The sequence below is a fragment of the Paroedura picta genome, chromosome 2 (genome assembly GCF_049243985.1).
Source record: "Paroedura picta isolate Pp20150507F chromosome 2, Ppicta_v3.0, whole genome shotgun sequence".
Taxonomy (NCBI): domain Eukaryota; kingdom Metazoa; phylum Chordata; class Lepidosauria; order Squamata; family Gekkonidae; genus Paroedura; species Paroedura picta.
The window spans coordinates 171,251,307-171,278,045 of NC_135370.1; the positions used below are offsets into that span (position 1 = coordinate 171,251,307).

General features: G+C 48.0%; 1 protein-coding gene across 12 annotated transcripts in view; it reads left to right on the plus strand.

The window, feature by feature from the left end:
- AHNAK2 (AHNAK nucleoprotein 2) overlaps positions 1-26,739 on the plus strand; it is a 106,806-nt gene that overhangs the window by 49,851 nt on the left and 30,216 nt on the right. For all 12 annotated transcript variants that reach the window (XM_077323817.1, XM_077323816.1, XM_077323815.1 and 9 more), the window contains exons 2-5: positions 21,988-22,055; positions 24,011-24,106; positions 25,164-25,226; positions 26,258-26,399. In XM_077323817.1, the coding sequence (XP_077179932.1) occupies positions 21,988-22,055; positions 24,011-24,106; positions 25,164-25,226; positions 26,258-26,399 (369 nt within the window). The remainder of the gene's footprint in view (positions 1-21,987; positions 22,056-24,010; positions 24,107-25,163; positions 25,227-26,257; positions 26,400-26,739) is intronic.

Here is a 26,739-nt window from a genome sequence, read left to right on the forward strand (position 1 = left end):
ATCAAATTATCTTGACTATAGATGCACAGTGCTGTCTAAGGCTGAGTTCTTCCATTTGTCCACCTAGCTTAGCCCCGTCTGTTCAGACCTGTAACGGCTCTCGGGTGGCATAGCTGCGTACATGCCCACGCAGGACCTTTCCCATTCCCACCCCCTCCAGGCCCATCATTGGCCATTTTGGGAGGGGGGCCGGGTCGACATGACCATTTATGGCCAAGATACCTGATAAATGTTTAAGAAAATATATATATACTAGCCACAAAGCCCGTTGCATCATGGAATGCAATGGGCGCTGGGAGCGGGGTGAGAAATGACCGCTTACCATTGGTCGGAGGAGCACCAATGGATGGCGGGGGCCCAAGGTCAGGGCTGGAATCTGGTGTCTGCGGCGGGGAAAGCCGGTGTGGCGATACTGGGGAAGACAGAGCCCGGGCAAGGGTCGGGCCGGGCAGGGCGCCACAGACGTGCTTCCCCCATCAGCCAGGCTTTTGCATGACGAGGGTCACGGAGAGCCACACGGCCGCCTAGGGAAGGTCAGACCTCCAGAGGCCGACCCAATCAGGGCACGGCCAGCTTTTCTGATTGGCCCGCGGAGGGTGACCAGGCTGCATTTCCAGTTTCAATGGAGCAACAACCACGGCTGTGTGTGGGCAAGCCCTCCAGGATGCAGCCAGCTTTTCTGGCCGTGTCCTGATTGGCCTGCAGAGTGTGTCCGCCCGGCCAGAAATCGAGTCCAGACACTCAGAGCGCCAGACACGCTCCACCAACCAGGGCTTTCCCCAAATATTAGTGCTACTAATGGTTGATATATATATATATATATATATATGTAATTACCCATTCAGGAAAGCCTTCCAAAGCCATCAAGAAACCCCAGAGTTTCAGGAAACCCTGGTTGAGACAACCTGCCGTGGACTATAGCAGGATGGATGTGGAAAGACGGTCACATTACATGAGTGGAAGTCCTCCTTGCCCACAGGAAATCTGTTGGATGGAAGGTGTATGTTTCAAGCAACACTCCTGAGTTAATGTCAAAACCGGGGTGGAAGATCTTGCCTGGCAACACCACCAAATGTCCATTCCTCCTGCTTGGAATGACCGCGGTGGGCTATTATTCTGACACTTATCTGGAATACTCTGTTCTTGACCGTAAGAGTTCCTATAAGGGCCAGGGTGGTGAATCTGTAAGTTCTCCCCCTCCCCTGATTCTATCCCAGGACTCTCCTGTGGTTGAGGAAAATAATTTCCTTTTAGAAATGCCATTATGCAAGTCAACCAGGATCCCAGATGCTGACAAAACACAGCCCTGGCTTTAAAAACAAAACAAAGAAAACCCTCCACTTTCTTTCCAGAGAGCATTAGCGTGGGGTAACTGTTGAGGACAGAGGTTATGTTGTGATGAAAAGCAACTGCGAAGTCTGAGCACAGAGCTGCTAATGTCAACAAAAAGCCATTACGTTTTGCCAGCAGGGGAGACCAATAAGGCAGTCCGCGGATCATTTTAAAGCACGGAAGGAAAGCTGCACGGAACTGATCCTGCATAGCAAGCCCTGATTCGGCTATGCAAACCTTGCCAGAACCCGTTTTCTTTTATTTAAAAAATTATCTATCTATCTATCTATCTATCTATCTATCTATCTATCTATCTATCTAGTCTGTCTCTCTATCTATCCATCTATCCATCCACCCACCCACCCACCCACCCACCCATCCATCCATCCATCTATGTCTGTCTGTCTCTCTCTCTCTGTCTCTCCGTCTCTCCATCTATCCATCCATCCATCCACCCACCCACCCACCCATCCATCCATCCATCCATCCATCCATCCATCCATCCATCCATCCATCCATCCATCTATCTATATGAGTTGGTACTTATATGCCACTTTTCTCTACCCAAAGGAGTCTCAATATAAATGTTATGTATGCAAAAAAAAGAGAAAGATTACACGACACAGAATATGTTTTCTTAGATTTGACCGAAGTCATTTTTCTGCCTATAAATATCTACAATCGCAATCATTTATGAGCTGCTTTGTAGAATTGAGTCAAGGTCAAGTTTCAGACTACAGTTTCCGAACCATTGGAGTCGGACCCAAAATGGTTCATAAACACTCAGTGCCTTTCCTGGTGGCTGCCCCCACCCTTTTCCATTATTGCTGTCTTCTGTATTTTGGAAACTAAGATCTGACCGTGGAAACAGTATCTTCTATGTATCTTCACTAGCTGGTATTGTTCCTTCGTTGCATATACATGTTGATCAAGTCAAACCTGTCCTGCTGGTTACTCAAGTGAGTTTATTAGATTTTCGGGGCGGGGGGGGGGAGTTAGAAGGAGAAGGAAAGGATGGATGCAAAGACTGCTGGTTGACAGATGGTACCCCAAGGGTATTTGTTCATGGTTCAGCATCCTCTTGTAGAAGAATGACAAGTGGAGTTCCCCAGGGATCTGTCCTGGGGCCTGTGTTGTTCAACATATTTATAAATGATTTGTATGAGGGATTAGAGGGGGTACTTATTAAATTTGCAGACGATACTAAACCGGGAGGGGTAGCAAACACAACTGAAGACAGCAACAGAATTCAGGATGATCTTGATAGGCTCGAGAAGTGGGCTAAACTGAATAAAATGAAGTTCAATAGGGAAAAATGTAAATGTTCTGCATTTAGGTAGGAAAAACCAGAGACACCAATATAGGATGGGGGAGACTTGTCTTGGCAGTAGCATGTGCAAAAAGGATTTAGGAGTCTTAGTGGACCATACTTTGAACATGAGTCAGCAGTGTGACTCAGTGGCTAAAAAGGCAAATGGGATTTTGGGCTGTATCAAACCGAGTATTGTGTCCAGATCATGGGAGGTGATGGTACCGCTTTACTCTGCTCTAGTTCGGCCTCACTTGGAGTACTGTGTTCAGTTTTGGGCACCCCAGTTGAAAAGGGATATAGAAAAACCGGAGTCTGTCCAGAGGAGGGCAACAAAGATGGTGAGGGGTTTGGAGACCAAGACATATGAGGAAAGGGGAAGCTTGGTCTGTTTAGCCTGGAGAAGAGACAACTGAGAGGGCATCTTCTCTGATAGCCATCTTCAAGTATTTAAAAGGGTGCCATATAGGGGATGGGGCAGAGTTGTTCTCTCTTGTCCCGGAGGGACAGACCAGAACAAATGGGATGAAAAAAAATGCAAAGAAAATTCCATCTAATCATCCGGAAGAAGTTCCTGATAATTAAAGCGGTTTCTCAGTGGAACAGGCCTGGATACCCCAGCAACATTGCTGGCAATGTCATGACATCACTTCTGGTGTACCTGGAAGTGACATCATTGCATTGCCAGCAAGAAGCAGAAGCTGGTTTTTATACCCCGCTTTTCACTACCCAAAAGATTCTCAAAGCATCTTGCAACCATCTGCCCTTCCTCTCCTCACAACAGGCACTCTGTGAAGCCTGTGAGTCTGAGAGAACTCAAAGGGGACCATGCCGGCCCAAGGTCACCCAGCTGGCTGCATGTGGAGGAGGAGCAGGGAATCAAACCAAGATTTCCAGATTGGAGGTGGCCACTGTTAACCACTACCCCAAACTGGCTCAAGCATCCATCTAAAGCAATCTGGGATTCTGGAGCAGGTTTTCTCTGGGGTTTCTTGACAGCCCCCGAAAGGTTTCCAAATGGGCAGGACCTAATTAATTTTTAATATATTTTAAAATTGTTAAACATTTATGAGGTGATATGACCACATATGGTCCCTCCCAAAATGGCCAATGATGGGCCTGGAAGGGCCTGGAAGGGGAGGAGCCCTGGGTGGGCGTGTCCACAGCTCTGCCTCCCAACCATATTCGGGATAATGACACCACTTCTCCGGTTTCTCAAAGCTTTAAGACAGGGGTAGTCAAACTGCGGCCCTCCAGATGTCCATGGACTACAATTCCCAGGAGCCCCTGCGTGGCAGGGGCTCCTGGGAATTGTAGTCCATGGACATCTGGAGGGCCGCAGTTTGACTACCCCTGCACAGTAAAAAAGATGAGAAAGGTGGTTCTAAAGAGTTAGCAGGGACCCAATAATGTCACTTCCAGCCAAGCTAGAAGTGACATCGGCCCCCACATTTCCCCTCATTCTTCTCCTGCCCCCCCCCCCCGAAATTTGATAAGCATCTGGGCGAACTCAGACTTCTATGAACGCCATTTCACAAACTTAGAGCTCCTTGCTCCTTTCCCCCACATCCTCCTTGTTTCTTTTTTGCCAGAGATTCCCTTCGAAACAGGCCTGGAATCCAGCCCCTCCCTTCTCATGTTTTCCATTCTTGGTGTCTCTTCTTTTTTAACGTTTCCCTAAAGATTCGTTGCCAAAAAAAAAGGTGTTTCCTTTTGCCACCGCCTGGTATTGTTTCCTCGATTCCGATCTTCCAGTCCTCGGAGACAAGGGCTGGTCATAAACTTTTCTTTAGTCTCGGGGATTTGAGTGTGTGACTTCGCTATAGCAACAAACAGAGGCATGACTCAGAATCTGGAACGGAGCTATAAACATTCCCCCCCCCTTTGATGCTGCCCAGATTTTGCTTAATTTCTGTGGTGCCCTCGTTGCTATACAATAGCAACCTGAGTCGGGCACTTCATGCTTTCGAAGTACGAGGTCTTCTCCTGAAGACAGAATCGTAGAAGTATAGAATTATAGAGTTGGAAAGGGGTCTTCGGGGTCATCTAGTCCAGCCCCCTGCAGAACGCAGGAAATTCACAAAGTCATTCCGTAGGCTTCTCGTGGAGAAGCTGTGAGGGATCAAACCTAGCGTTCCGGATGATAAACCGCTACTCTTAACTACTGCACCACCCTGACTCTTCCCACAACAGGTGAGGCAGGTGGGGCTGAGAGAGCTCTGAGAGATCTGTGTCTGGCCCAAAGTCACTCAGCAGGCTTCTTGTGGGGAAGGAGTGAGGAATCAAACCCTGTTCCCCATATGAGAGTCCCGGCTGACGACTTCAGATACCCAAAATAGTATCTGAAGAAGTGAGCGGTGACTCATGACAGTTCCTCCCCTACTACAGATGTTTGTCTAAGTTACTCCTGGACTCTCACTTTTCTACTGCAGCAAACAGACTAACTCAACTCACTCTTGACCTATTCCTAGATAGATTGAGAAGCTTTTGTACACTTTTTTGGCATTATAGTATTATGATTAAACAGGAAACAAATCTTCTGAGAAGATAGCTTTAAATGTAGTAGGTATATAACATAATAAACTGATGCATGAGTTTTACACACCCATATCCATGCTTCACTTGCGGTTGCCAACTCTGGACTGGAAAAACCTGGAGACATTGGGGGGTAGAGCCTGCAGAGGGTGGGGTTTGAGAAGGGCGGGGTTGGGGGAGGGGAGGGACTTCAGTGGGGTACAATGTCACACAGTCCAACTTCAAACCGGACATTTTCTCCAGGAGAACTGGTGATGAGCTGTAGTTCCAAGGGATCTCCAGGTCCCACCTGGAGGCTGGCATCTTAGCTTCACTACCTGTGCACAGTGGAGCACTGTGGACTGTATACGTGCCACAGTTCTAAACCACTATCCTGCTCTGTCTTTAGCTGTCAACTCTGCAGAAAGTCAGGCAGAGGCATTCCTCATCACCTGCTATCTCATCCTTTTAACTGGAGATGTGGGGGATTGAACCAATGACCTTTTGCCCCATAATCGGTTGAGCAACAGGTGAAGACCCGTCATCTGTGATCAAGTAGAAGAAAAAAGTCTCAAGCTGGCGATGGCAAAGTGATTTAATGTTCAAAAACAATATCACGATATTCAAAACAATTTCAAAACCGATTCCCAGGCATTTTCGATATCTTCGTCAGTTTTCGATATCTTCATCAGTTTTCGATATCTTCATCAGTGAATTTTAGTCTTTTATAATGTTTCGGGTATATAGTTCAATCCCAAACTTGTCACACGATCTCCCAATTCGTAGGGGTCTACTAATATTAACAACACTATGTGTAATTCCTCTATAGCAAGGTCACTAAAATTCACTGATGAAGATATCGAAAACGGACTATACCCAGGAATCCGTCTTGAAATTGTTTCGAATGTTGTGATGCTGTTTTTGAACATTCAATCACTTTGCCATCACCAGCTTGAGACTTTTTTCTTCTACTTTAGCGTAACCGGTTGAGGGCTGTTTGAAACAGGACATTATCAGGGATGGACCACTGGTCTGACCCAGCAAGGCTCTTGTTACTTATCTTTCTGCGTGGCATCTCCAGTCCTGGTTTTCTTGACTGGCTTTCTTCGGCTGGGGCAGGGCCAGATGGCAAGGGAGCGGCAGGCGGACAGGTTCAGGTAGCTCGGGATTTCTGCAGACTGAGCTCTCCACCCTTCAGGCGATGGCCATCCTTCTCTTTCTTTGCAGGCATTTTGAAATGGGCCTCACCTGAATAAAATAAGAATTTTTTTTCTTTTAAATCTGACGCTCAAAGCCAACTCCACCCAAGTTGCGGCTGCCAAAATAAATGCCACCGGGGTTGCCAACTTGCCAACTGTCCTCTTGAGTTGTTGCTGGCAGTTTGCAGGAATTCATCTCCACGCTGTGTCGAGTTTCCCATGTATTCATCGCAGCCTATCAAGCCATTATTAAAGGCTCAAGAGCAGGTTGGTCTGGCTGTTTCCTTTTGGGAAACCCTGGGGCTTCATAACAGCCCTGAGAGAGTTTCTCAAATGGGTGGGAGTTACTTCGTTTTTTTACATACTTTAAAGATTTATAGGGCGATATGATCATATAGAGCAGGGGTAGTCAAACTGCGGCCCTCCAGATGCCCATGGACCACAATTCCCAGAAGCCCCTGCCAGCAAATGCTGGCAGGGGCTTCTGGGAATTGTAGCCCATGGACATCTGGAGGGCCGCAGTTTGACTACCCCTGATATAGAGCCTCTTGTGGCACAGGGTAGTAAGGGAGCCGACATGCTGTCTGAAAGCTCTGCCCATGAGGCTGGGAGTTCGATCCCAGCAGCCGGCTCAAAGTCGACTCAGCCTTCCCTCCTTCCGAGGTCGGTAAAATGAGTCCCCAGCTTGCTGGGGGGTAAACGGTAATGACTGGGGAAGGCACTGGCAAACCACCCTGTATTGAGTCTGCCATGAAAACGCTGAAGGGCGTCACCCCAAGGGTCAGACATGACTCGGTGCTTGCACAGGGGATACCTTTATGATGATATATGGTCATGTCGACCTCCCTCCCCCCCCATGGCCAGTGATGGGCCTGGAGGGTTGGGAAGGGGAGGTGGGCGTGTCCACAGCCATTCTTCATGATCGCACCATTTCTAGGGTTTCCCGAAGCCTGAAGAATGTTTTAGGGGTTTCCCAACAGTAAAAAAGTTGAGAAAGGCTGCCTTACTGTTTGGCGATCCCAAAGGCAGCGTACCAGTCATGTACAACAGGAGCTAAGCCTGGTGCTCAAAAAAACTGTCTCTCTCGGACTTCACCAAATGGAAACCTGTATCGTTTTTCTTGTTCCACGTAAACTGCCCTGAGCCTTCGGGGAGGGCTTTATATGAATGAATGAATGAATGAATGAATGAATGAATGAATGAATGAATGAATGAATGAATGAATGAATGAATAGATGGCTATCAGATCATCTCTTGGTCATCTTCTCTCCAGCCTAAACAGACCAAGCTGTTGTTAATAGTAATAGCAGTAGTAGTAGTAGTAGTCCAGCTGGGCCTGGAGGAAATTCACCTACCACCCCACAGTGATAATCAGCAATTTCCTGGTATGCAAGGAAGGGTCATAAGAGACAGACACTGGCACATCCCTCCCTGCCCACGCACTCACAATCTGCCTAAATTCATCAAATCAGCATTTCTGTCAAATAACTATCTTATCTATCTAGCCTCTGCCAGGGCCTCATGGGAATTGTAGTCTATTTACATCTGGAGAGCCACAGTTTGGCCACCCCGGGTTTTAATGGTTTAATTGTTCCAGTTTTAGATGTGATGTTTTATACTGTCGTAAACCGCTCCGAGCCCTGGAGGGGTAGTCCTATGAATCCAAATATGAATGAATGAATGAATGAATGAATGAATGAATGAATGAATGAATGTCACTGACCCTCTACGAAAAGCTTCAACTGCCTAATTCCATGCATAGCAGCTCTATTAAAGGGACATGCATTCTCCCCCCAACTGGGCCTTATTGGAAGCCTGACTCCAGGTAATGTCTGGAAAGGCTTCAGAGGGGTTCTGCTCTCCCCACAAGCAACAACTCCTCTGATAACAGACACTCCAAGAGGCCAGCCCCCTGGCTCCCTGCTGCTACATCTGTACAGCTGTAGGCTGTAGTCCGTGGGCGGCATGCATTCCTTTTGCAATAGCCTACTTGGCCATGAGCCAAGTCAAGTGTTTGCTCTTTAGGTCTAAAATGTATTTTTAAAAACACAATTGCCCTTAAGCATGTGCGGTTTGATTCGTCGGAAAAGCACCCGAATCGGCTTTGATTCAGGCGCAAACTGGCTGAATCCCCGTTTCTCAATAAGTTTAAATGTGACCAATCATGCTTAATCATGGAGAGCCAGTTTGGTGTAGTGGTTAGGAGTGCGGAACTCTAATCAGGTGAGCTCGGTTTAGAATCATAGAATCATAGAGTTGGAAGGGGCCATACAGGCCATCTAGTCCAACCCCCTGCTCAACGCAGGATCAGCCCTAAGCATCCTAAAGCATCCAAGAAAAGTGTGTATCCAGCCTTTGCTTGAAGACTGCCAGTGAGGGGGAGCTCACCACCTCCTTAGGCAGCCTATTCCACTGCTGAACTACTCTGACTGTGAAAAACGTTTTCCTGATATCTAGCCTATATCGTTGTACTTGAAGTTTAAACCCATTACCGCGTGTCCTTTCCTCTGCAGCCAACAGAAACAGCATCCTGCCCTCCTCCAAGTGACAACCTTTCAAATACTTAAAGAGGGCTATCATGTCCCCTCTCAACCTCCTTTTCTCCAGGCTGAACATTCCTAAGTCCCTCAACCTATCTTCATAGGGCTTGGTCCCTTGGCCCCAGATCATCCTCGTCGCTCTCCTCTGTACCCTTTCAATTTTATCTACGTCCTTCTTGAAGTGAGGCCTCCAGAACTGCACACAGTACTCCAAGTGTGGTCTGACCAGTGCCGTATACAATGGGACTATGACATCTTGTGATTTTGATGTGATGCCTCTGTTGATACAGCCCAAAATGGCATTTGCCTTTTTTACCGTTTGATTCCCCGCTCCCCCACATGCAGCTGGCTGGGTGACCTTGGGCTCGCCACAGCACTGATAAAGCTGTTCTGACCGAGCAGTAATATCAGGGCTCTCTCAGCCTCCCCTCCCTCACAGGGTGTCTGTCTGTTGTTGGGAGAGGAAAGGGAAGGCGATTGTAAGCCACTTTGAGCCTCCTTCGGGTAGGGAAAAGCGGCATATAAGAACCAACTCTTCTTCTTCTTCTTAAATCACTGAGTCACGATTCAGCTCAATTTAGTGAGTGGAGTAAGTGGCTGTTGAAACTTTAAAGGGAAAGAGAAGAGGGGGAAGATCCTGTTTTGCGTAGGCGGGGGTGTTTGAGGTAGAGACACCTAACTTGCAGTGTGGCTTCAGGCGCCTCTCCTCAAAAAACTGCCAGGTTGCAAAATGATTGGATTCTGGGTCCAAGGGCGCCCAAAGAGGGGGCCCCATCTGATTTTGATTATTTCCTACAATAAGGGAGGGAAATTCTGAGATTATCTGATCTGTTCTGACCATACAAAATAGATCGAAGGCGGGGGGGTTCCCTCTTTGGGTGCCCCTGGTCCAATCTTTTTGCTGCTTGGGGGAACCCTGATAATCAATTAAAAAATTAGACTTAGATCTCAGCAAAAGCTTTATGTGTGTAAGGCTCCCAGCTCTCAGTTGGAAAGGACCTGGAGATTTTGGGGGTGGAGCAGGGAGGGGGGTATAATGGCTCAGCAGGGTATAATGCCACAAAGTCCACCTTCCAACGTGGCTATTCTCTCTAGGGGAACTGACCTCTGCAATCTGGACATCAGTTGTAATAGTGGAAGATCTCCAGGTGTCACCTGTAGGTTGGCAGCCCTGTGAGCCAGGGTTGATGTGATGCTATAGAGCAGGGGTGGCCAAATTGTGGCTCTCTGGATGTCCATGGACTACAATTCCCATGAGCCTCTCCCAGTTCATGGATATCCAGAGAGCCACCAATTTGGCTATAGAGAGGGTGTACTGAGTTACCGCTGTGGTGGGTAAAGACGGTAACTGCCATGTGGCTGGGCCCGACCCCCTAACCCGAGAGATGTGTTGCTTGCCAGGGGCGAAAATTAAAGATGTTTCAGAAAGGCTGCCCAAACTCCTCAAATCTACGGATCGCTACCCATTTGTGATGGTCCATGTGGGAACGAATGACATGTCCCTGAATACCATCGCTCCTATTAAAAAAGACTATCAAGATCTGGGGAGGAAGCTCAAGCAAATGGGGGCACAAGTGGTATTCTCTTCAATCTTGCCTGTCAAGGGAAGAGGAATGCGTCGGGAGAGGAAGATAATGGAGGTGAATCACTGGCTGCGTAGTTGGTGCCGGCAGGAGAGATTTGGTTTCTGGGACCATGGGATAGGCTTTCTTGAGGAAGGCCTCCTAGCACCTGATGGACTGCACTTATCGAAACTGGGGAAGAATGTGTTTGGCAGGAACCTGGGGAGATTCATCAGGAGAGCTTTAAACTAAAGCCACTAGGGGAAGGAGACGATCAACATACGGAGTGTATGGAAGGAAAACTATCGGAGGCAGCCCAACCGGCAAGGCCAGCTCATAGGGAACCAAAAGTAAAAGGATTCAGATGTCTTTATACTAACGCCCGAAGCATGGGCAATAAAAAGGAAGAGCTGGAACTTCTCATGCTGATGGAAAGGTATGATCTAGTAGGCATCACAGAAACTTGGTGGAATGATTCTCATGACTGGAATGTAATGGTGGATGGATATGAACTGTTCAGAAAAAACAGAATAGATCGAAGAGGTGGAGGAGTGGCACTGTATGTGAAGAAAGGGCTTACCTGTCAGGAAATTCTAGTGAAGGAGAGCATATCTACAGTGGAAAGCATCTGGGTGAAAATAAGCAAGGGGAAAACAAACAGTGTGGTGGTTGGTGTCTGCTACCGACCGCCTGACCAACGAGAGGATGTGGATGCTGCACTTTGTGAGCAGCTTGAGAAAATATCCAAACGGCAGGACCTTGTCATCATGGGTGACTTCAATTTCCCAGATGTGTGCTGGGAAACAAACTCTGCGAAGCGTCCTCAGTCATGCAAGTTTCTGACCTGCTTGGCTGACAATTTCATTTATCAAATGGTAGATGAACCCACAAGAGGTTCAGCCATACTGGACTTAATACTGACCAACAGGCAAGAGTTGGTGGATGAGGTGAAGGAGGTGGGGACCCTAGGGGGAAGTGACCATGTCCTCATAGAATTCCTTTTGAGATGGGGAGCCAAGGAAGCTTGTAGCCAGACGCGGATGTTGGATTTTCGTAGGGCAAACTTTAATAAACTCAGAGACATGATGAGTGTCATACCATGGACGAGAATGCTGGAAGGGAAGGGAGCATGTGAAGGGTGGGCGCTACTCAAACAAGAGCTATTGCATGCTCAATCAATGACTATTCCAGAAATACGAAAACACTGCAGGAGCTCTAAGAAGCCTATTTGGATGAACAGAGAACTTCAAGAGGAACTAAGAAAGAAAAGGAAAATGTTCAGGAAATGGAGGGAAGGACAGAGCTCTAAAGAAGAGTACCTACAGGTTACTAGGCACTGTAGATCAATCATCAGAAAGGCCAAATCTGAGAGTGAGCTAAGATTGGCCAGGGAAGCCCACTGTAACAAGAAAAGATTTTTCAGTTACGTGAGGAGCAAACGTAAAGTAAAGGAGGCAATAGGCCCGCTGTTGGGTGCGGATGGACAAACTCTAACGAAAGATGCAGAGAAAGCAGAAAGGCTTAGTGCCTATTTTACATCTGTTTTTTCCCACAGGTCAAAGTGTTTAGGCACATCTAGAGATGGCTGTAGCCAAAGGATAGTGTCTGGGTGGCAGGTTAACATGGATAGAGAGGTTGTCGAGAGGCATTTAGCTGCACTGGATGAGTTCAAATCCCCTGGTCCAGATGAAATGCACCCGAGAGTACTCAAAGAACTTTCCAGAGAACTTGCACAGCCCTTGTCCATCATCTTCGGAACCTCTTTAAGGACTGGAGATGTCCCGGAGGACTGGAAAAGAGCAAACGTTATTCCGATCTTCAAAAAAGGGAGGAAGGATGACCCGGGAAACTACAGACCAGTGAGTCTGACCTCCGTTGTGGGGAAGATAATGGAACAGATATTAAAGGGAGTGATCTGCAAACATCTGGTGGATAATTTGGTGATCCAAGGAAGTCAGCATGGATTTGTCTCCAACAGGTCCTGCCAGACCAACCTAGTTTCCTTTTTTGACCAAGTAACAGGTTTGCTGGATCGAGGAAATTCGGTTGATGTCATTTACTTGGATTTTAGTAAAGCTTTTGACAAGGTTCCCCATGATGTTCTGATGGATAAGTTGAAGGACTGCAATCTGGATTTTCAGATAGTTAGGTGGATAGGGAATTGGTTAGAGAACCGCACTCAAAGAGTTGTTGTCAATGGTGTTTCATCAGACTGGAGAGAGGTGAGTAGCGGGGTACCTCAGGGCTCGGTGCTCGGCCCGGTACTTTTTAACATATTTATTAATGATCTAGATGAGGGGGTGGAGGGACTACTCATCAAGTTTGCAGATGACACCAAATTGGGAGGACTGGCAAATACTCCGGAAGATAGAGACAGAGTTCAACGAGATCTGAACACAATGGAAAAATGGGCAAATGAGAACAAGATGCAATTTAATAAAGATAAGTGTAAAGTTCTGCATCTGGGTCAGAAAAATGAAAAGCATGCCTACTGGATGGGGGATACGCTTCTAGGTAGCACTGTGTGTGAACGAGACCTTGGGGTACTTGTGGATTGTAAACTAAACATGAGCAGGCAGTGTGATGCAGCGGTAAAAAAGGCAAATGCCATTTTGGGTTGTATCAACAGAGGCATCACATCAAAATCACAAGATGTCATAGTCCCATTGTATACGGCACTGGTCAGACCACACCTGGAGTACTGTGTGCAGTTCTGGAGGCCTCACTTCAAGAAGGACATCGATAAAATTGAAAGGGTACAGAGGAGAGCGACGAAGATGATCTGGGGCCAAGGGACCAAGCCCTATGAAGATAGGTTGAGGGACTTGGGAATGTTCAGCCTGGAGAAAAGGAGGTTGAGAGGGGACATGATAGCCCTCTTTAAGTATTTGAAAGGTTGTCACTTGGAGGAGGGCAGGATGCTGTTTCTGCTGGCTGCAGAGGAAAGGACACGCAGTAATGGGTTTAAACTTCAAGTACAACGATATAGGCTAGATATCAGGAAAAAGTTTTTCACAGTCAGAGTAGTTCAGCAGTGGAATAGGCTGCCTAAGGAGGTGGTGAGTGCCCCCTCACTGGAAGTCTTCAAGCAAAGGTTGGATGCACACTTTTCTTGGATGCTTTAGGATGCTTAGGGCTAATCCTGCGTTGAGCAGGGGGTTGGACTAGATGGCCTGTATGGCCCCTTCCAACTCTATGATTCTATGATTCTATGATTCTATAACTGTGTTGGTCTCCAGTAGAACACGTAGATTCAAGTCCAGTAGCATCGCCAAGACGCAATGAGTTCCACCCAGCACCCATAACCTGATAAAAACCAACAAGAGGCCCACAGGATTGAATGTGCCATGTAAAGTATGGAAGACGGCTAATAGAATACGAACAGGCTTTGGCAGTTGTGCAGCCCTGTTGTTTAAATGGGCCCCAATACCTGGACCCGAATGTGATTGTGGTGTGGCCCGCCAAACTAATTTCTCTGTCACAGGAATGTGAGCGTTGTGCTTCCCAGGGAGATGTGACAGAGCTCTTAGTACTCTCCCCGGCTGCAATTTAGTGGATTTAAAACTTGGATTTTAGTACTTAGGGGGATTGCCCACTCTGTCTGCATAACCGTCGTACCAATGTGGCTATGTATATTATATTATTATAATATGCTTCCTGTGTGAAATTTGGCCATATGATAAAGAAATCCAATGATGTTTTTAGCAGCTGACTGTAGGAGCTCGAGACAAGCAATAACAAGCAGTAACTTCCTTTCCCCTTGATGTCTTATGATTCCAAATATTCTTGTTGTTCACTTTGAGATAATTGGCTCTTTTGGAACAACAGAATGCTTGTTCATCATTTTGGGTACAGAAAGTGGTTTTGAGTGCTGAATCACATGCTTAGGGAAGAGGCTGAGCCAAAAGCCAAGCCCGCTGTCACTCGGGATCTGCTTGCTGGGCAAAATCACGGTGGTGTGGGCGGGGTCTCCAGTAGGAGTCTGTGCTGGACCCTCTACTTGGCATGCCCAGTTCGATCCCCAGCGTCTCTAGTTGAAAAGACCAGATGGGAAGTGATGCGAATTACACCCTCACGGGTAACCAAGGAGAGCCAGTATGGTGTAGTGGTCTTCACTGGCCAGTATGGTGTAGTGGTCTTCACCTTGGAGGGCCTTTATCCAAACGGTGCTGAGGTAGCTGCATTGGTTGCCAGTTGCAGCCCGGATCAATTTCAAGATTCTGTTTTTGATCTTTAAGGCCCTTCGTAGTCCAGGCCCCTTCTATTTGAGGGACCGCCTATTGCCTTATGCTCCCTGCAGGGCTTTCCATTCTATGGGTACTAACCTGTTGTTGATTCCTGGTCCACAAGTGGATCACCTGGCTTCAACCAGGGCCAGGGCCCAACCTGGTGAAAGGAGCTGCTGGAAGAGCTGAGAGCCCTGCAGGAGCTTTCACGGTTCAGCAGGACCTGTAAAACGGAGCTCTTCCTCCAGGTCTTTGGCACAGGCCAGGTCACAGCAGATCGCAGGGCCCCTCCGCAACCAAGAACTATCAGCGTCCCTGGGGGCCGGGGCCCTGAGGCACTGATGGAGGTGGGAGGGTTTTTTTTTCTTGTCGCCAGAGTAGGTTGGGATTTTGGTTTTATGGTTTTTATGTATTGGGGCTTTATTCTTGTTGTAACCCATCGCGAGTCAGTTCTGAGAAATCTAATAAGTACGTAAGGAAGTAAATAAGTAAGAAAGTGGGTGGGTGGGTGTGGGGGAAGGGGACAGACAAGAAAGAAAGAGAAAGAAAGAAAGAAAGAAAGAAAGAAAGAAAGAAAGAAAGAAAGAAAGAAAGAAAGAAAGAAAGAAAGAAAGAAAGAAAGAAAGACAGACAGACAGACAGACAGACAGACAGACAGACAAGGTGGACTCTAATCTGGAGAGCTGGGTTTGATTCCCTCTGGGACCCCTCCCCTTTCCCCCCGCTCCAGGCCCATTTTGGGAGGGGGGCAGGTCAACATGACCATATGGGTCATATCACCCGATAAATGTTTAACCAGTTTTAAAACATATAAAAATTCCACCCGTTTGGGAAACCCTCCCAGGGCTGTCAAGGAACCCCAGGGTTTCATGAAACCCTGGTTGAGAAACCCTGGATTCAACCCTTGGATGCCCTCTATTGCCTGGGTTGGCCCTGAGCGAGAGCAGCTCTCCAGGGTCTCAGGTAGAGTCCTTCCACATCCCCCTCCTGCCTAGTCCCTTTCAAGGAAGATGCTGGGGATGGGACTTGAGTCCTGGTACGTGCAAAGCAGATGCTCTGCCCCGGAGCCCCTCCCCAAACACCGACAGTATAAAGCGGGCCTCCTGCCGTCTCATGACCAATAAATACCTTGCCTTCAAGCGGCCCCCGTTAAATGCCTGGTTCTTATTAATGCACGAGTGTCAGATTTTTGCAACCTTTCATGCCATTTATGGGATTAAAAGGGGGGAAAACCCGGGAGGTTAGACCCAGCTCATTACAAAGTTGGCCAATAAATTCCTTGGCCCCACGCTGACACTTCCGATCTTTGGAGAGAACAAGCTGGGTTTCTGACCATATTGGGGTTCTCCGTGGTTTAGCTGACTGACCTCCAGGGAAAAGGCCTCTCTAGGAAAAGGAGGAGGAGGTGAAAAGTTACAGAGGGGAGGAAACAGAGAAAGGAATCCCGACTTGTGTATTTAAAAAAAAAAGGAACTAAGCAGGAAGGGGGGAATTAAGGAGGTTTGGATTAAAGGGAAGTTTGAGAGATGTACTGAGGGAGAGTGTCAAAAGGAATGGAAGCTAAGGAATGCATGGGGCAAGAATCATAGAATCATAGAGTTGGAAGGGGCCATACAGGCCATCTAGTCCAGCCCCTGCTCAACGCAGGATCAGCCCAAAGCATAAATATAGAGAACGCAGAAAAGGGAGTTTCTTCTGCTTTGCCCCCTGCGAAAAGGCTTATGTCACTCTGAGAGTTCTGCAGAAGGCTGGAGTTCCACTGGTGTAGCTTTCCAGGGTCTCAGTACATCTGCAAAGTGGACCTTCCCACTTCATAGAGGATAAAGGGCCCAGTAGGATGTTTCAGTGGCAATTAGATGTTCTATCGCTTACCCATCACTATATAACTGAATGCACCAATTTTTGCCGATTTTTCTCTTAGGAATTGCAGAGGAGTATATATTCTGCATACCAACGGGGAAATATTTGTTGCGATGCCAAAATTTCTGGGTTTTCGTGCAGCATGGTTGGTCGCTCCTTATTGGTCCATTTCATTCTGGACGTGTTTTTTTTTTTTTTTAATAGAGATTCTTCAGTCAGTATTTACTCTCAGGTAGAGTTGTGAGCCACCTCATGAGAAGGAAGGACTCCCTGGAGAAGAGCCTAATGCTGGGAGCGATCGAGGGCAAAAGAAGAAGGGGACGACAGAGAATGAGGTGGCTGGATGGAGTCACTGAAGCAGTTGGTGGGAACTTAAATGGACTCCATGGAATGGTGGAGGACAGGCAGGCCTGGAGGATCATTGTCCATGGAGCCGCGATGGGTCAGACACCATACCTAACAATAACAGCAAAGGGTTGTGAGCTTTGGCGTCAGAAGCAGCCATTCCAGGCCGAAGCAGCCAATGCTGGAGCTCCAGTCGGTGCACGCAAACAGGGACAGAGCTCTGCACCTGCATGCAGGTGCCAGGTTGCACACTGCCGCCGGTGCCTCCTCTCCTCCCTGCGCCACGGTGCTGGCTGCTTCGGCCTGGAACAGCTATTTCGGATGCTGGAGCACCCAACCCTGCTCTCAGATCATCTTAGCAGAATGTTAGTTCTCCCTCCTTCGTCAGTGTACAAGCTCCACTATTGCTTACTTATTTCCATCACATACATTTTGGCGGGTTTTTACCAGCAGGGATAACTCTCACAATACGAGTCTCACAATACGAGTCTCACAATATGAGCAAAACATGGATTGCTGGGGGAAATATTGACAGAAAGGCCGAGAAACGCGTGGAGGTCTTTTTGAAATGAAAGAAAACAAGAGTTCAGAAGTGGTGGTTTGTGTGTTTATGCGAGCCGCAAGGATTTGAATGAAAGGCTTGGAGAGAGGGGGAGTTCAAGAGCGGCTGAAGCCAGCAAACCCATGCCTTCCATTAAAATCCTCGTGGTTCAGTCCCCTTGCGTGAAAGGGAACACAAAGAAATTCAGTTCAAGCAACGACAACAACAAAATTTCACGGTGAAACTGACAAAACATGCTTTGAGCAGCTGCCAAGTTCTTTTCTGTCTTGTTTCTAGGGTTGATTCTCTACCGCCAGCCCTCTTCATTGCCGCACAGGCACCACCTTGTGCTGTGCTGAGCTGCCAGCATGGGTGATGGTTTTGTTAAATGCGTCTCTTAGAACTTTTAACTGCATAGACCAGGGGTAGTCAAACTGCGGCCCTCCAGATGTCCATGGACTACAATTCCCAGGAGCCCCCTGCCAGCGTTTGCTGACAGGGGGCTCCTGGGAATTGTAATCCATGGACATCTGGAGGGCCGCAGTTTGACTACCCCTGGCATAGACACACAGCAGCTGAGGATGGGTGCATCATAGATCCACACCACAGTCACTGCTGGGCTTGATCGGTGGGACATGACCCAAATGCCAGTCTTCACACCCTCCCTCCACCGTTCTGTCAAAATCCTCATGGGTCAGTCCCTTGCATGAAAAGGCACACCTGGGACTAAGAATGGGGGAGCTGGCCCGGACCAGGTGGAATGAGCTCCCGGAAGAACTAAGGCCCCTGCCGGTGCAATCACAGTTCCACAAGCCCCGTAAGATGGAGCTCTTCCGCCACACATCTGGTTGAGGCCAAGCCAGGAAGAGCGGGTCCCTCCCAGTATAGGCCCCCATAGGCCAGACGGACATTGCAAGAAAACCCCCCTGGATGTAAGTATGGTGATGGCTGCTATTATAGGATGTGGATGGGTGGAGAGGAAGGAATATATGTGTGGAGAGGAAGGAATATAATTAAAATAAATTACAGCAAGACAGAACTGTTTTGGTGTTGCTTGCATCATGGACGTGGCACGTTTAGCAGATAGACGGCCGAAGGTTGCTGCAGCCCAGCAATGCGTTTGGGGAAAATAAAACAATTCAGCATCTTTGCTGCTAATCATTTCTGCAAAGCCGAGGATGCAAACGAAAGGAAATAAACCGGTAGGTTCTCCGATGAGAAGACCTTAGGACGTTGTTGTGAAATGTTGTTTGCTGAGGAAACGTTTCCGCCCCTGTCCCCGAGGAGGTTTGAAGCTGACTTATTCTGAATTGGCAGCAGCTCTCCAGGGTCTCAGGCTGAGGTCTTTCCCACCATCCACTGCCTGGTCCTTTTAACTGGAGATGCCAAGGATTGAACCTGGGACCTTCTGCACGCAAAGCAGAGTCTCTTCCACTGAGCCACATTCTCACCCTATGTGTACAACAGATGTGGACACCAATGGCATGCCCATTGGCTCTGCAGTGCTCATCAGTGACCCCACTTGAATGGATGGCTACATGAAGAACCTGGCTTTCTGTACCCCGCTTTATAATACCCAAAGGCGTCTCAGAGCGGTTTACAGTCACCTACCCTTCCTCTCTCACAACAGACGCCCTGTGAGGGAGGTGAGGCTGAGAGCTCCGAGAACTATGACTGGCTCAAGGTCACCCAGCTGGCTCCAAGCATAGACAGCTTCAAGAGACAATAAACACATGGAGCGGAGGTCCATCAGTGGTTAGCTGCAAACTATAGATGGAACACTGTCTGGGGCAGGGATGCTCTGTATTCTTGGGGCTTAGGGGGGCACAGTGGGAGGGTTTCTGAAGTTCTGGCCCGGCTGGTAGACCTCCTGGTGGCACCTGGGTTTTGGCCACCATGTGACAGAGAGTGTTGGACTGATCCAGCATGGGTTCTCTTACGTTCTTATGCCTGAGGCAGTGATGCTCTGTATTCTTGAGGCTTAGGGGGCCACAGTGGGAGGGTTTCTGAGGTTCTGGGCCTGCTGGTAGACCTCCTGATGGCACCTGGGCTTTGGCCACTGTGTAATACAGAGTATTAGGCTGATCCAACATGGCTTCTCTTATGTTCTTAGGACTTAAGCAGTCATGCTCTGTATTCTTGGTGCTGGAGGGTGGGAGGCAAGAGTGGAAGGGCTTCTGACGTTCTGGCCCTGCTGGTGGACCTCCTGATGGCACCTGGGTTTTGGCCACTGTGTGACGCAGAGTGTTGGGCTGATCCAACATGGCTTCTCTTATGTTCTTAGGACTTAAGCAGTCATGCTCTCTTGGTGCTGGGGGGTGGGAGGCAAGAGTGGAAGGGCTTCTGGATTTCTGGCCCGGCTGGTGGACCTCCTGGTGGCACCTGGGTTTTGACTACTGTGTGACACAGAGTGTTAGACTGATCCAACATGGCTTCTCTTATGTTCTTAGGACTTAAGCAGTCATGCTCTGTATTCTTGGTGCTGGGGGGTGGGAGGCAAGAGTGGGAGGGCTTCTGAAGTTCTGGCCCTGCTGGTGGACCTCCTGGTGGCACCTGGGTTTTGACCACCGTGTGACCCAGAGTGTTGGACTGATCCAACATGGTTTCTCTTATGTGCCTAGCTGAGGCCTAACCCTCTATCTCCCATTCCACACCGTCCCGCACTCTGTACTCTGAACAGATCCAGTTACCTGGCGCTTGGAAATGAGCTAGTTTCGAAAACAGCCTGGCTCTTTCTACGGCATGAGAAAGGCTGGGGCAGATGGGTTTCATATTTCAAAATGCTGAACCCTCTCCACGTTTTACATTTTACATTGCGTTTAAGACAGCTAATCCGCTCTGCGTTTTGGCCGTCTTATGATATTGAAATGTTTGGATCCGCAGAACTCCTACGGTCTCGTTCCAAAAAAGCGTTCCCTTGTTTTGAAACCGGTGTCGGCTGGAAATAGTTACGATGATGAATTTCATGATGTTTGTTGGGGCTGGGGGGGGAAACCTTTCAAGACAAAGCTTCGCTTGTTAAGGATTTATGTAAAGAGTGTCTTTGGCCGTATTCTTTATTTAGTAAAAGAGGCAAGGTCTGCCCGAACCAGGCTGTCTATTTCTCATTCTCCGAGACATGCGGGGTTTTGGGTGCCTTGCGAATTGGGGCCGCCTGCCAGATTTCGGGCCTACGAAGTTGTAATTCCACAGAGGAGTGTGTTAGCCTGAGCTGATGGGAGAGCACAGCTGACTCAACATTTGGGCAATTGTGATTAAAGGGGAAGGGCTCCTATTCGGCCACTGAGACTGCAAGCTCAATATTAGCAGGTGGTGTGATATGGCGGTAACAAAAGCAAATGCGGTCTTCGGCTGTGTCAACCGACATCACGTCACCATTGCGTAATGTCATACACCTGCTGTATGCTGCATGGGTCAGGCCCCACCCGGAGTCCTGGGCTCAGTCCTGGAGGCCACCCTTCAGAAGGGACGTGGACAAGGTGGAGTGGGCACTGAGGAAAGCGACAATGATGATCCGGGGCCTGGGGCCCAAGCCTTGGGAGGAAAGGCGGAGGAACTTGGAATATCAAAATCAGTGGGAATATAAAGCAAAAATCCCCACTGTCATGATGGTAGTTCATAGTCTGAGGAAGACTGGCAGTCTTCAAGCAAAGGTTGGATACACACTTTTCTTGGATGCTTTAGGATGCTTTGGGCTGATCCTGCGTTGAGCAGGGGGTTGGACTTGATGGCCTGTATGGCCCCTTCCAACTCTGTGATTCTGTGAAGAGTGCTTGCACTTGAAAGCTCACGCCTTGAATAAATCTTTGTTGGTCTTAGAGGTGCTACTGGACTCTTGATTTTGTTGTGCTACTTCAGACCAACACGGCGACCCATTTGGACTTGAGAATGTTCAGCCTGGAGAAGAAGAGGTTGAGGGGGGAATAGGATGGTTCTCTTTAAGAATTTGATAGGTTTTCACTTGGAGGAGGACAGGGAGAGGTTCCTGTTGGCAGCAGAGGAGAGGACCTCTAATGGGTTTAAACTGCATGCAGTACTGGCTAGATATTGGGGAGGGGGGGTTCACAGCCGGAGTAGTTCCCCTTACTACTCCCCTAGCCGGAGTAGTTCCCCTTACCGGAGTAGTTCCCCTTACCAGTGGCTGGACAGCTACTTATCCTAGATGCTTTAGGCTGATCCTGCATTGAGCAGGGGGGAGGGGGACAAGATGGCCTCTATGGCCCCTTCCAATTCTATGTTCCTATTCTATTCATCTCCCTTTTAAAGCCATCTATGCTTGTGGCTTTCACCACCTTTTAACTAGGGCCATGTGCAAAGAAAGTAAAGAAGTATTTCCTTTCATCGGACCGCTCCTATGAGCTCTAGTGAACTAGAGGCATTTATCTTTTGATTGTACATGGAGGTTCACCGGTTGTCCACAGCTGCCCCTGACCCCAGGCGGGCCTGAGCCATGATGTTTCAGGATCGGTGCACATCTGAATTGGAGACTAGGCATGAGGTTTGCAGCTACATTTTTTCAAATTCACACAATAATTTGATATCTTCTATGGTCCTTTCAGCTTCTGGCAGACAACTGAGACCAGAAGACACAGAAGCGGATGGGGAGGCCGATGCAGAAGATGATTCTGTGAGTACCATGCTTTGCTTTCAGCATTTTAAGATCTGGAGTCTGCCTCTGAGGGCTAGGAGTCAAACTGAACGATGACTTGAATCAGAACTCCGCAAGGCCTATAAGACGGAGCTCTCCCACCAGGCTTTTGGTTGAGATCCTGGGGTTGGTTGACCAATCTGTGGGTTGGGCTGATCCAACATGGCTTCTTCTAGCCTACATCAGACTAGTACATCTGACTGCCTGTCATTCCACTGTATGCCATTATGGCATGATATGGGTGGTGGGGTGGGAGTTGGGGAGTTATTTTTGGCTTTTTGTCAGTCATCTTGTGATTGCTATTTTGGGGGGGTTGATTGTTTTATGTTTTTAATTGGGGGTGAAGTATTGATTTTACTGCTTTATTGCATTGACTACTGTAAAGGCTATGAGCCTCTTGTGGCACAGGGTGGTAAGGCAGCGATCATGACCTCTGACCATGAGGCTGGGAGTTCGATCCCAGCAGCCGGCTCACGGTTGACTCAGCCTTCCATCCTTCTGAGGTCGGTAAAATGAGTACCCAGCTTGCTGGGGGGTAAACGGTAATGACTGGGGAAGGCACTCGCAAACCACCCCGTATTGAGTCTGCCATGAAAACGCTAAAGGGCCTCACCCCAAGGGTCAGACATGACTTGGTGCTTGCACAGGGGATACCTTTACCTTTACCTTTATGTGTGTGTGTAGCACAAAATAGGAGTGCACAAAAGCAATATATGACAGAATAGAGCCGAAGATTCACGTGTGGCCAAAATCTTCTATTTTATACAATAAAGCCTAAGTAATAAAAAAGTCTTGTTACTATCCTGTTTAAATTATGACCTTTATCGACATGCCATAAGAGGGAAAAAAAGATTTTTCATCAAAGAAAATTGCCAGTGCCTTCCTCAGTCATTACCATTTACCCCCCAGCAAGCTGGGTACTCATTTTACCGACCTCGGAAGGATGGAAGGCTGAGTCAACCTTGAGCCGGCTGCTGGGATCGAACTCCCAGCCTCATGGGCAGAGCTTTCAGACTGCATGTCTGCTGCCTTACCACTCTGCGCCACAAGAGGCTCACACGCACACATGCGTAACCTAAAAAGGAGCTTCAAATGCTTATTTTGGCAAATAAAAACACTGAGCGAGCGAGAAATACCTAACTAAAAGCAAGACTAAGGGACTCGTAACAGGAAACTGATAGCTGCTAAAATAACAAGTCTGCTCCTTGGATAATGAGAATTGTTGATTTTGTCCGTCTCCTTTCCCATCGTGACTGGGAGACGGTCATTTCTGGAATAGAACCACGGAACCTAAATCAAGGGGGGAAAAGGCCTGTGCAGGACGGAGAAAGAGAAAAGAAGAGCACCTTGCTAAAATCAGTTCTTCTGAGGGAGCATGAGAAAAGGACGCCACAAGTTAGAGTAGACCTACAGACTAGGAAAAGGGCTAAGAGACTGCCATGGAGCACCGCACGGATCATAAACCTGGTGGTAATGTTACACTTCACGCTTCTTAGATTTAAACAAATGAAAGGCATGAAAACAGGGACGGTAGACAGGACAGTGGGGAACATGATACACTGGTTAAAAAGCATGTCTGCATATGACAAACAACGAAAACCGGTGCAAGTTTGGTGCAGATGGTAGCTGTGGCTGGAGGGTTGCGAAATGCCGATCACATAAGGCGGGGGACAGTGTCTATAAATTACTGCAGAAAAAAAATTAACCGTTAGAGTGGTGTTTTGTGGTTAATATAGCGGTGAATCTTGTAATTGATAATTTTCGAAGTTGCTAATGTTGAATCGTGTAATTTTTAAGCTGGACTTAATTACTTGAAAGATTTGCACATAAAAGAGTTTATATATATTTTTGAAAAATCGGCTTTATATATGGTGTTTTGTAGAACGGAGATAATTTAATAAAAATATTTTTACCTCCAAATATTTTTACCTTAGGTTGATGAAGTGACCACAGAGAACGTACGCCCGAGGCCACAAGGATCCTCTCCAGTATATGAGTACTCCATAGAGGACGAATATTTTAATAAGAAGGCAAGAGCTGATACGATGGGATATTCTATGTAATGTGGTTTCAATAGTGCAGTGGTCCCCAACCTTTCTGAGGCTGGGGACCGGCAGGGCAAGTGCCCTGCCCGCGCATCGTGCATGCGCGGCCTGCGCACTGCGCGGGTGCGGCCGAAACAGCGCATGCACAGCACTTTCACGCATGAGCAAAAGTGCCGCGCATGCACGATTTCGGCAGCGCATGCGCGGTGTGCGGCCCGGCCCTAATTCCCTCTCCCCGCCCTCCCGCGGTAAGAAGCTTCCCAGGCCGCAAACTTGCGGCCTGGGAAGTTTTTTACTGCGGGGGGGTGGGGAGAGGGAGCCGCAGCCCGGCGCCATGGCCTTCGCGGCCCGGCACCGGGCCACGGCCCGCAGGTTGGGGACCACTGCAATAGTGGCAGACCCTCAATTTTCCGCATCCCCCTCTCCCTAGTTTATCATCTTATTTCTTTATTTAGAAAATGTTTATGCCGTCTTTCCAGGAACTCGCCTGAGGCGGGTCATAGAACAAAAAGAATAAAAACACATTAAGACAGAGTAGGATACCCCTTCGGGTTAGGTTCATGTTATGCAGGGCGTGAGGGTATTGGAAGAGCATCCCCACACTGTTTTCCCAACGGGAGTTGGCCTTAGGGGGCACTGTTTGCCATGTTCACATCTGCTTGTATCCCAGTGCGCTACATGTTATGTTTCCCCAGTGGTGTACATAGCGTTCCTCTGGGGCCGCTTCCAGTCCGGAAAATGTCTTAAGCTCCCCTCTTTTTTTGTGGGTTGTTGTCCTGATCTGAATTGGTCCCATACATGCCTGGGAAGTGTAGAACTTTACCACACATATAACTCAACCTGACTCAGTGCTGTCCCACGGGCAAATAATGTCTCTGAGGTCCAGGGATTTTTTTTCCTTTCGTTCTTTTCTGGTGGTACTGAGTGCTGGCCCTTCCCCTCCCCCCAAAATTTCACAAATGGGGTACAGGCTGACGGCCGCTCCAAAGAGAGTTGCAAATCAGGCTCAGGTAAGTCCTAAAGATCCTCCTTGTCTTTCCAGCTCCAGCAGGATCTCGAGAACAGACAAAGGAGGGCTTCTTCCATCAAAATGAGTGACTCACAGGTAAGCTGCTGATCCGTGCCGGTGGCACCCTCTGACACAGAAGGGACATTGTGGTTTCAAGCAAATTGCGGTGAGCCTCAGCTTCTCATCGAAATCACCATAACACTCCTGGCTCAGGGACTGGATGTGGGGAGAGGAAAGGGAAGGCGACTGTAAGTCGCTTTGAGAGTCCTTCAGGTAGGGAAAAGCGGCATATAAGAACCAACACTTCTTCTTCAGTAATCTCAGGGCTCTCTCAGCCTCACCCACCTCACAGGGTGTCTGTTGTGGGGAGAGGAAAGGGAAGGTGATTGTAAGCTGCTTTGAGACTCCTTTGGGCAGTGAAAAGCAGGATATAAAAGCCAACTCTTCTTCCTCTTCTTGCTCGATTGGGGTGATTTTTTAACCCAGCCCTTTGATCCATTTTATGACCCAACAATAGCTGCATGGAGATGTTGACATTAGGGATGCCAGCCTCCAGGTGGGACCTGGGGATCCCCCAGATTTACCACTCATCTCCAAGCAACATTAGTTCCCCTGGAGGAAATGGCTGCTTAGAAGGTGGACTGTATGACATTATACCCATTCATTCATTCATTCATTCATTCATTCATTCATTCATTCATTCATTCATTCATTCATTTTATTTTTGCATTTTATTTTATTCATAGCCCGTCACTCCCACATAATAGCTCATGACGAATAACAAAAACGCCCCAGCAATAAAGTTTCCCATTGAAACCCCTCCCATGCCCAAACCCCGCCCTCTTGAAGCTCCACCCCCAAAGTCTTCCGTTTCCCCCCCAACCCAGAACTGCCAATACTAGTTGATTCTGACAGTTTCCAGCATACGCTGTAACCTAAACAACATTCAGCCTATTTCCCATCTGTTTCATGCAACAATAAAATGTTTAAAAAACTGCAAATCTCTTTGGTGCTTTTTGGAAACCAAGCCATATATCTCTTGCGCTCAGATAAAAACATTTGAAACAAGAGTTGTTGTCGAGTATCGTGGTTGGCGATTTTATGACACGTTTACTTGTGATGCCTAGGAATCTATGGAGGTGACTTTGCACACCGACATCGAATCTGGAGCAAGTGGGTTTAGTGTGGCCGGCGGAGGAAACGAAGGAATATTTGTGAAGAAAGTGCTCAAGGAGTCCTCAGCATCCAAGCTGTTCAGTCTGAGAGAAGGTACAGTTTTACTACGTGATTGTTTGTTTTTATCCTGTTTTCTGGGGAAATGGTCTGTTTTTAGACATCGTACTCATTGATTGACACACACACACACACACACACACACTGTTCATTCAAACACTTGAGTTCTTTCTCTGCTGGTGAGCAAAGTAAGGGTTGATTGATTGATTAATTGATTTGATTGATTTGGATGGATGGATGGATGGATGGATGGATGGATGGATGGATGGATGGATGGATGGATGGATGGGTGGGTGGATGGATGGATGGATGGATGGATGGATGGATGGATGGATGGATGGATGGATGGATGGATGGATGGGATGGGTGGATGGGA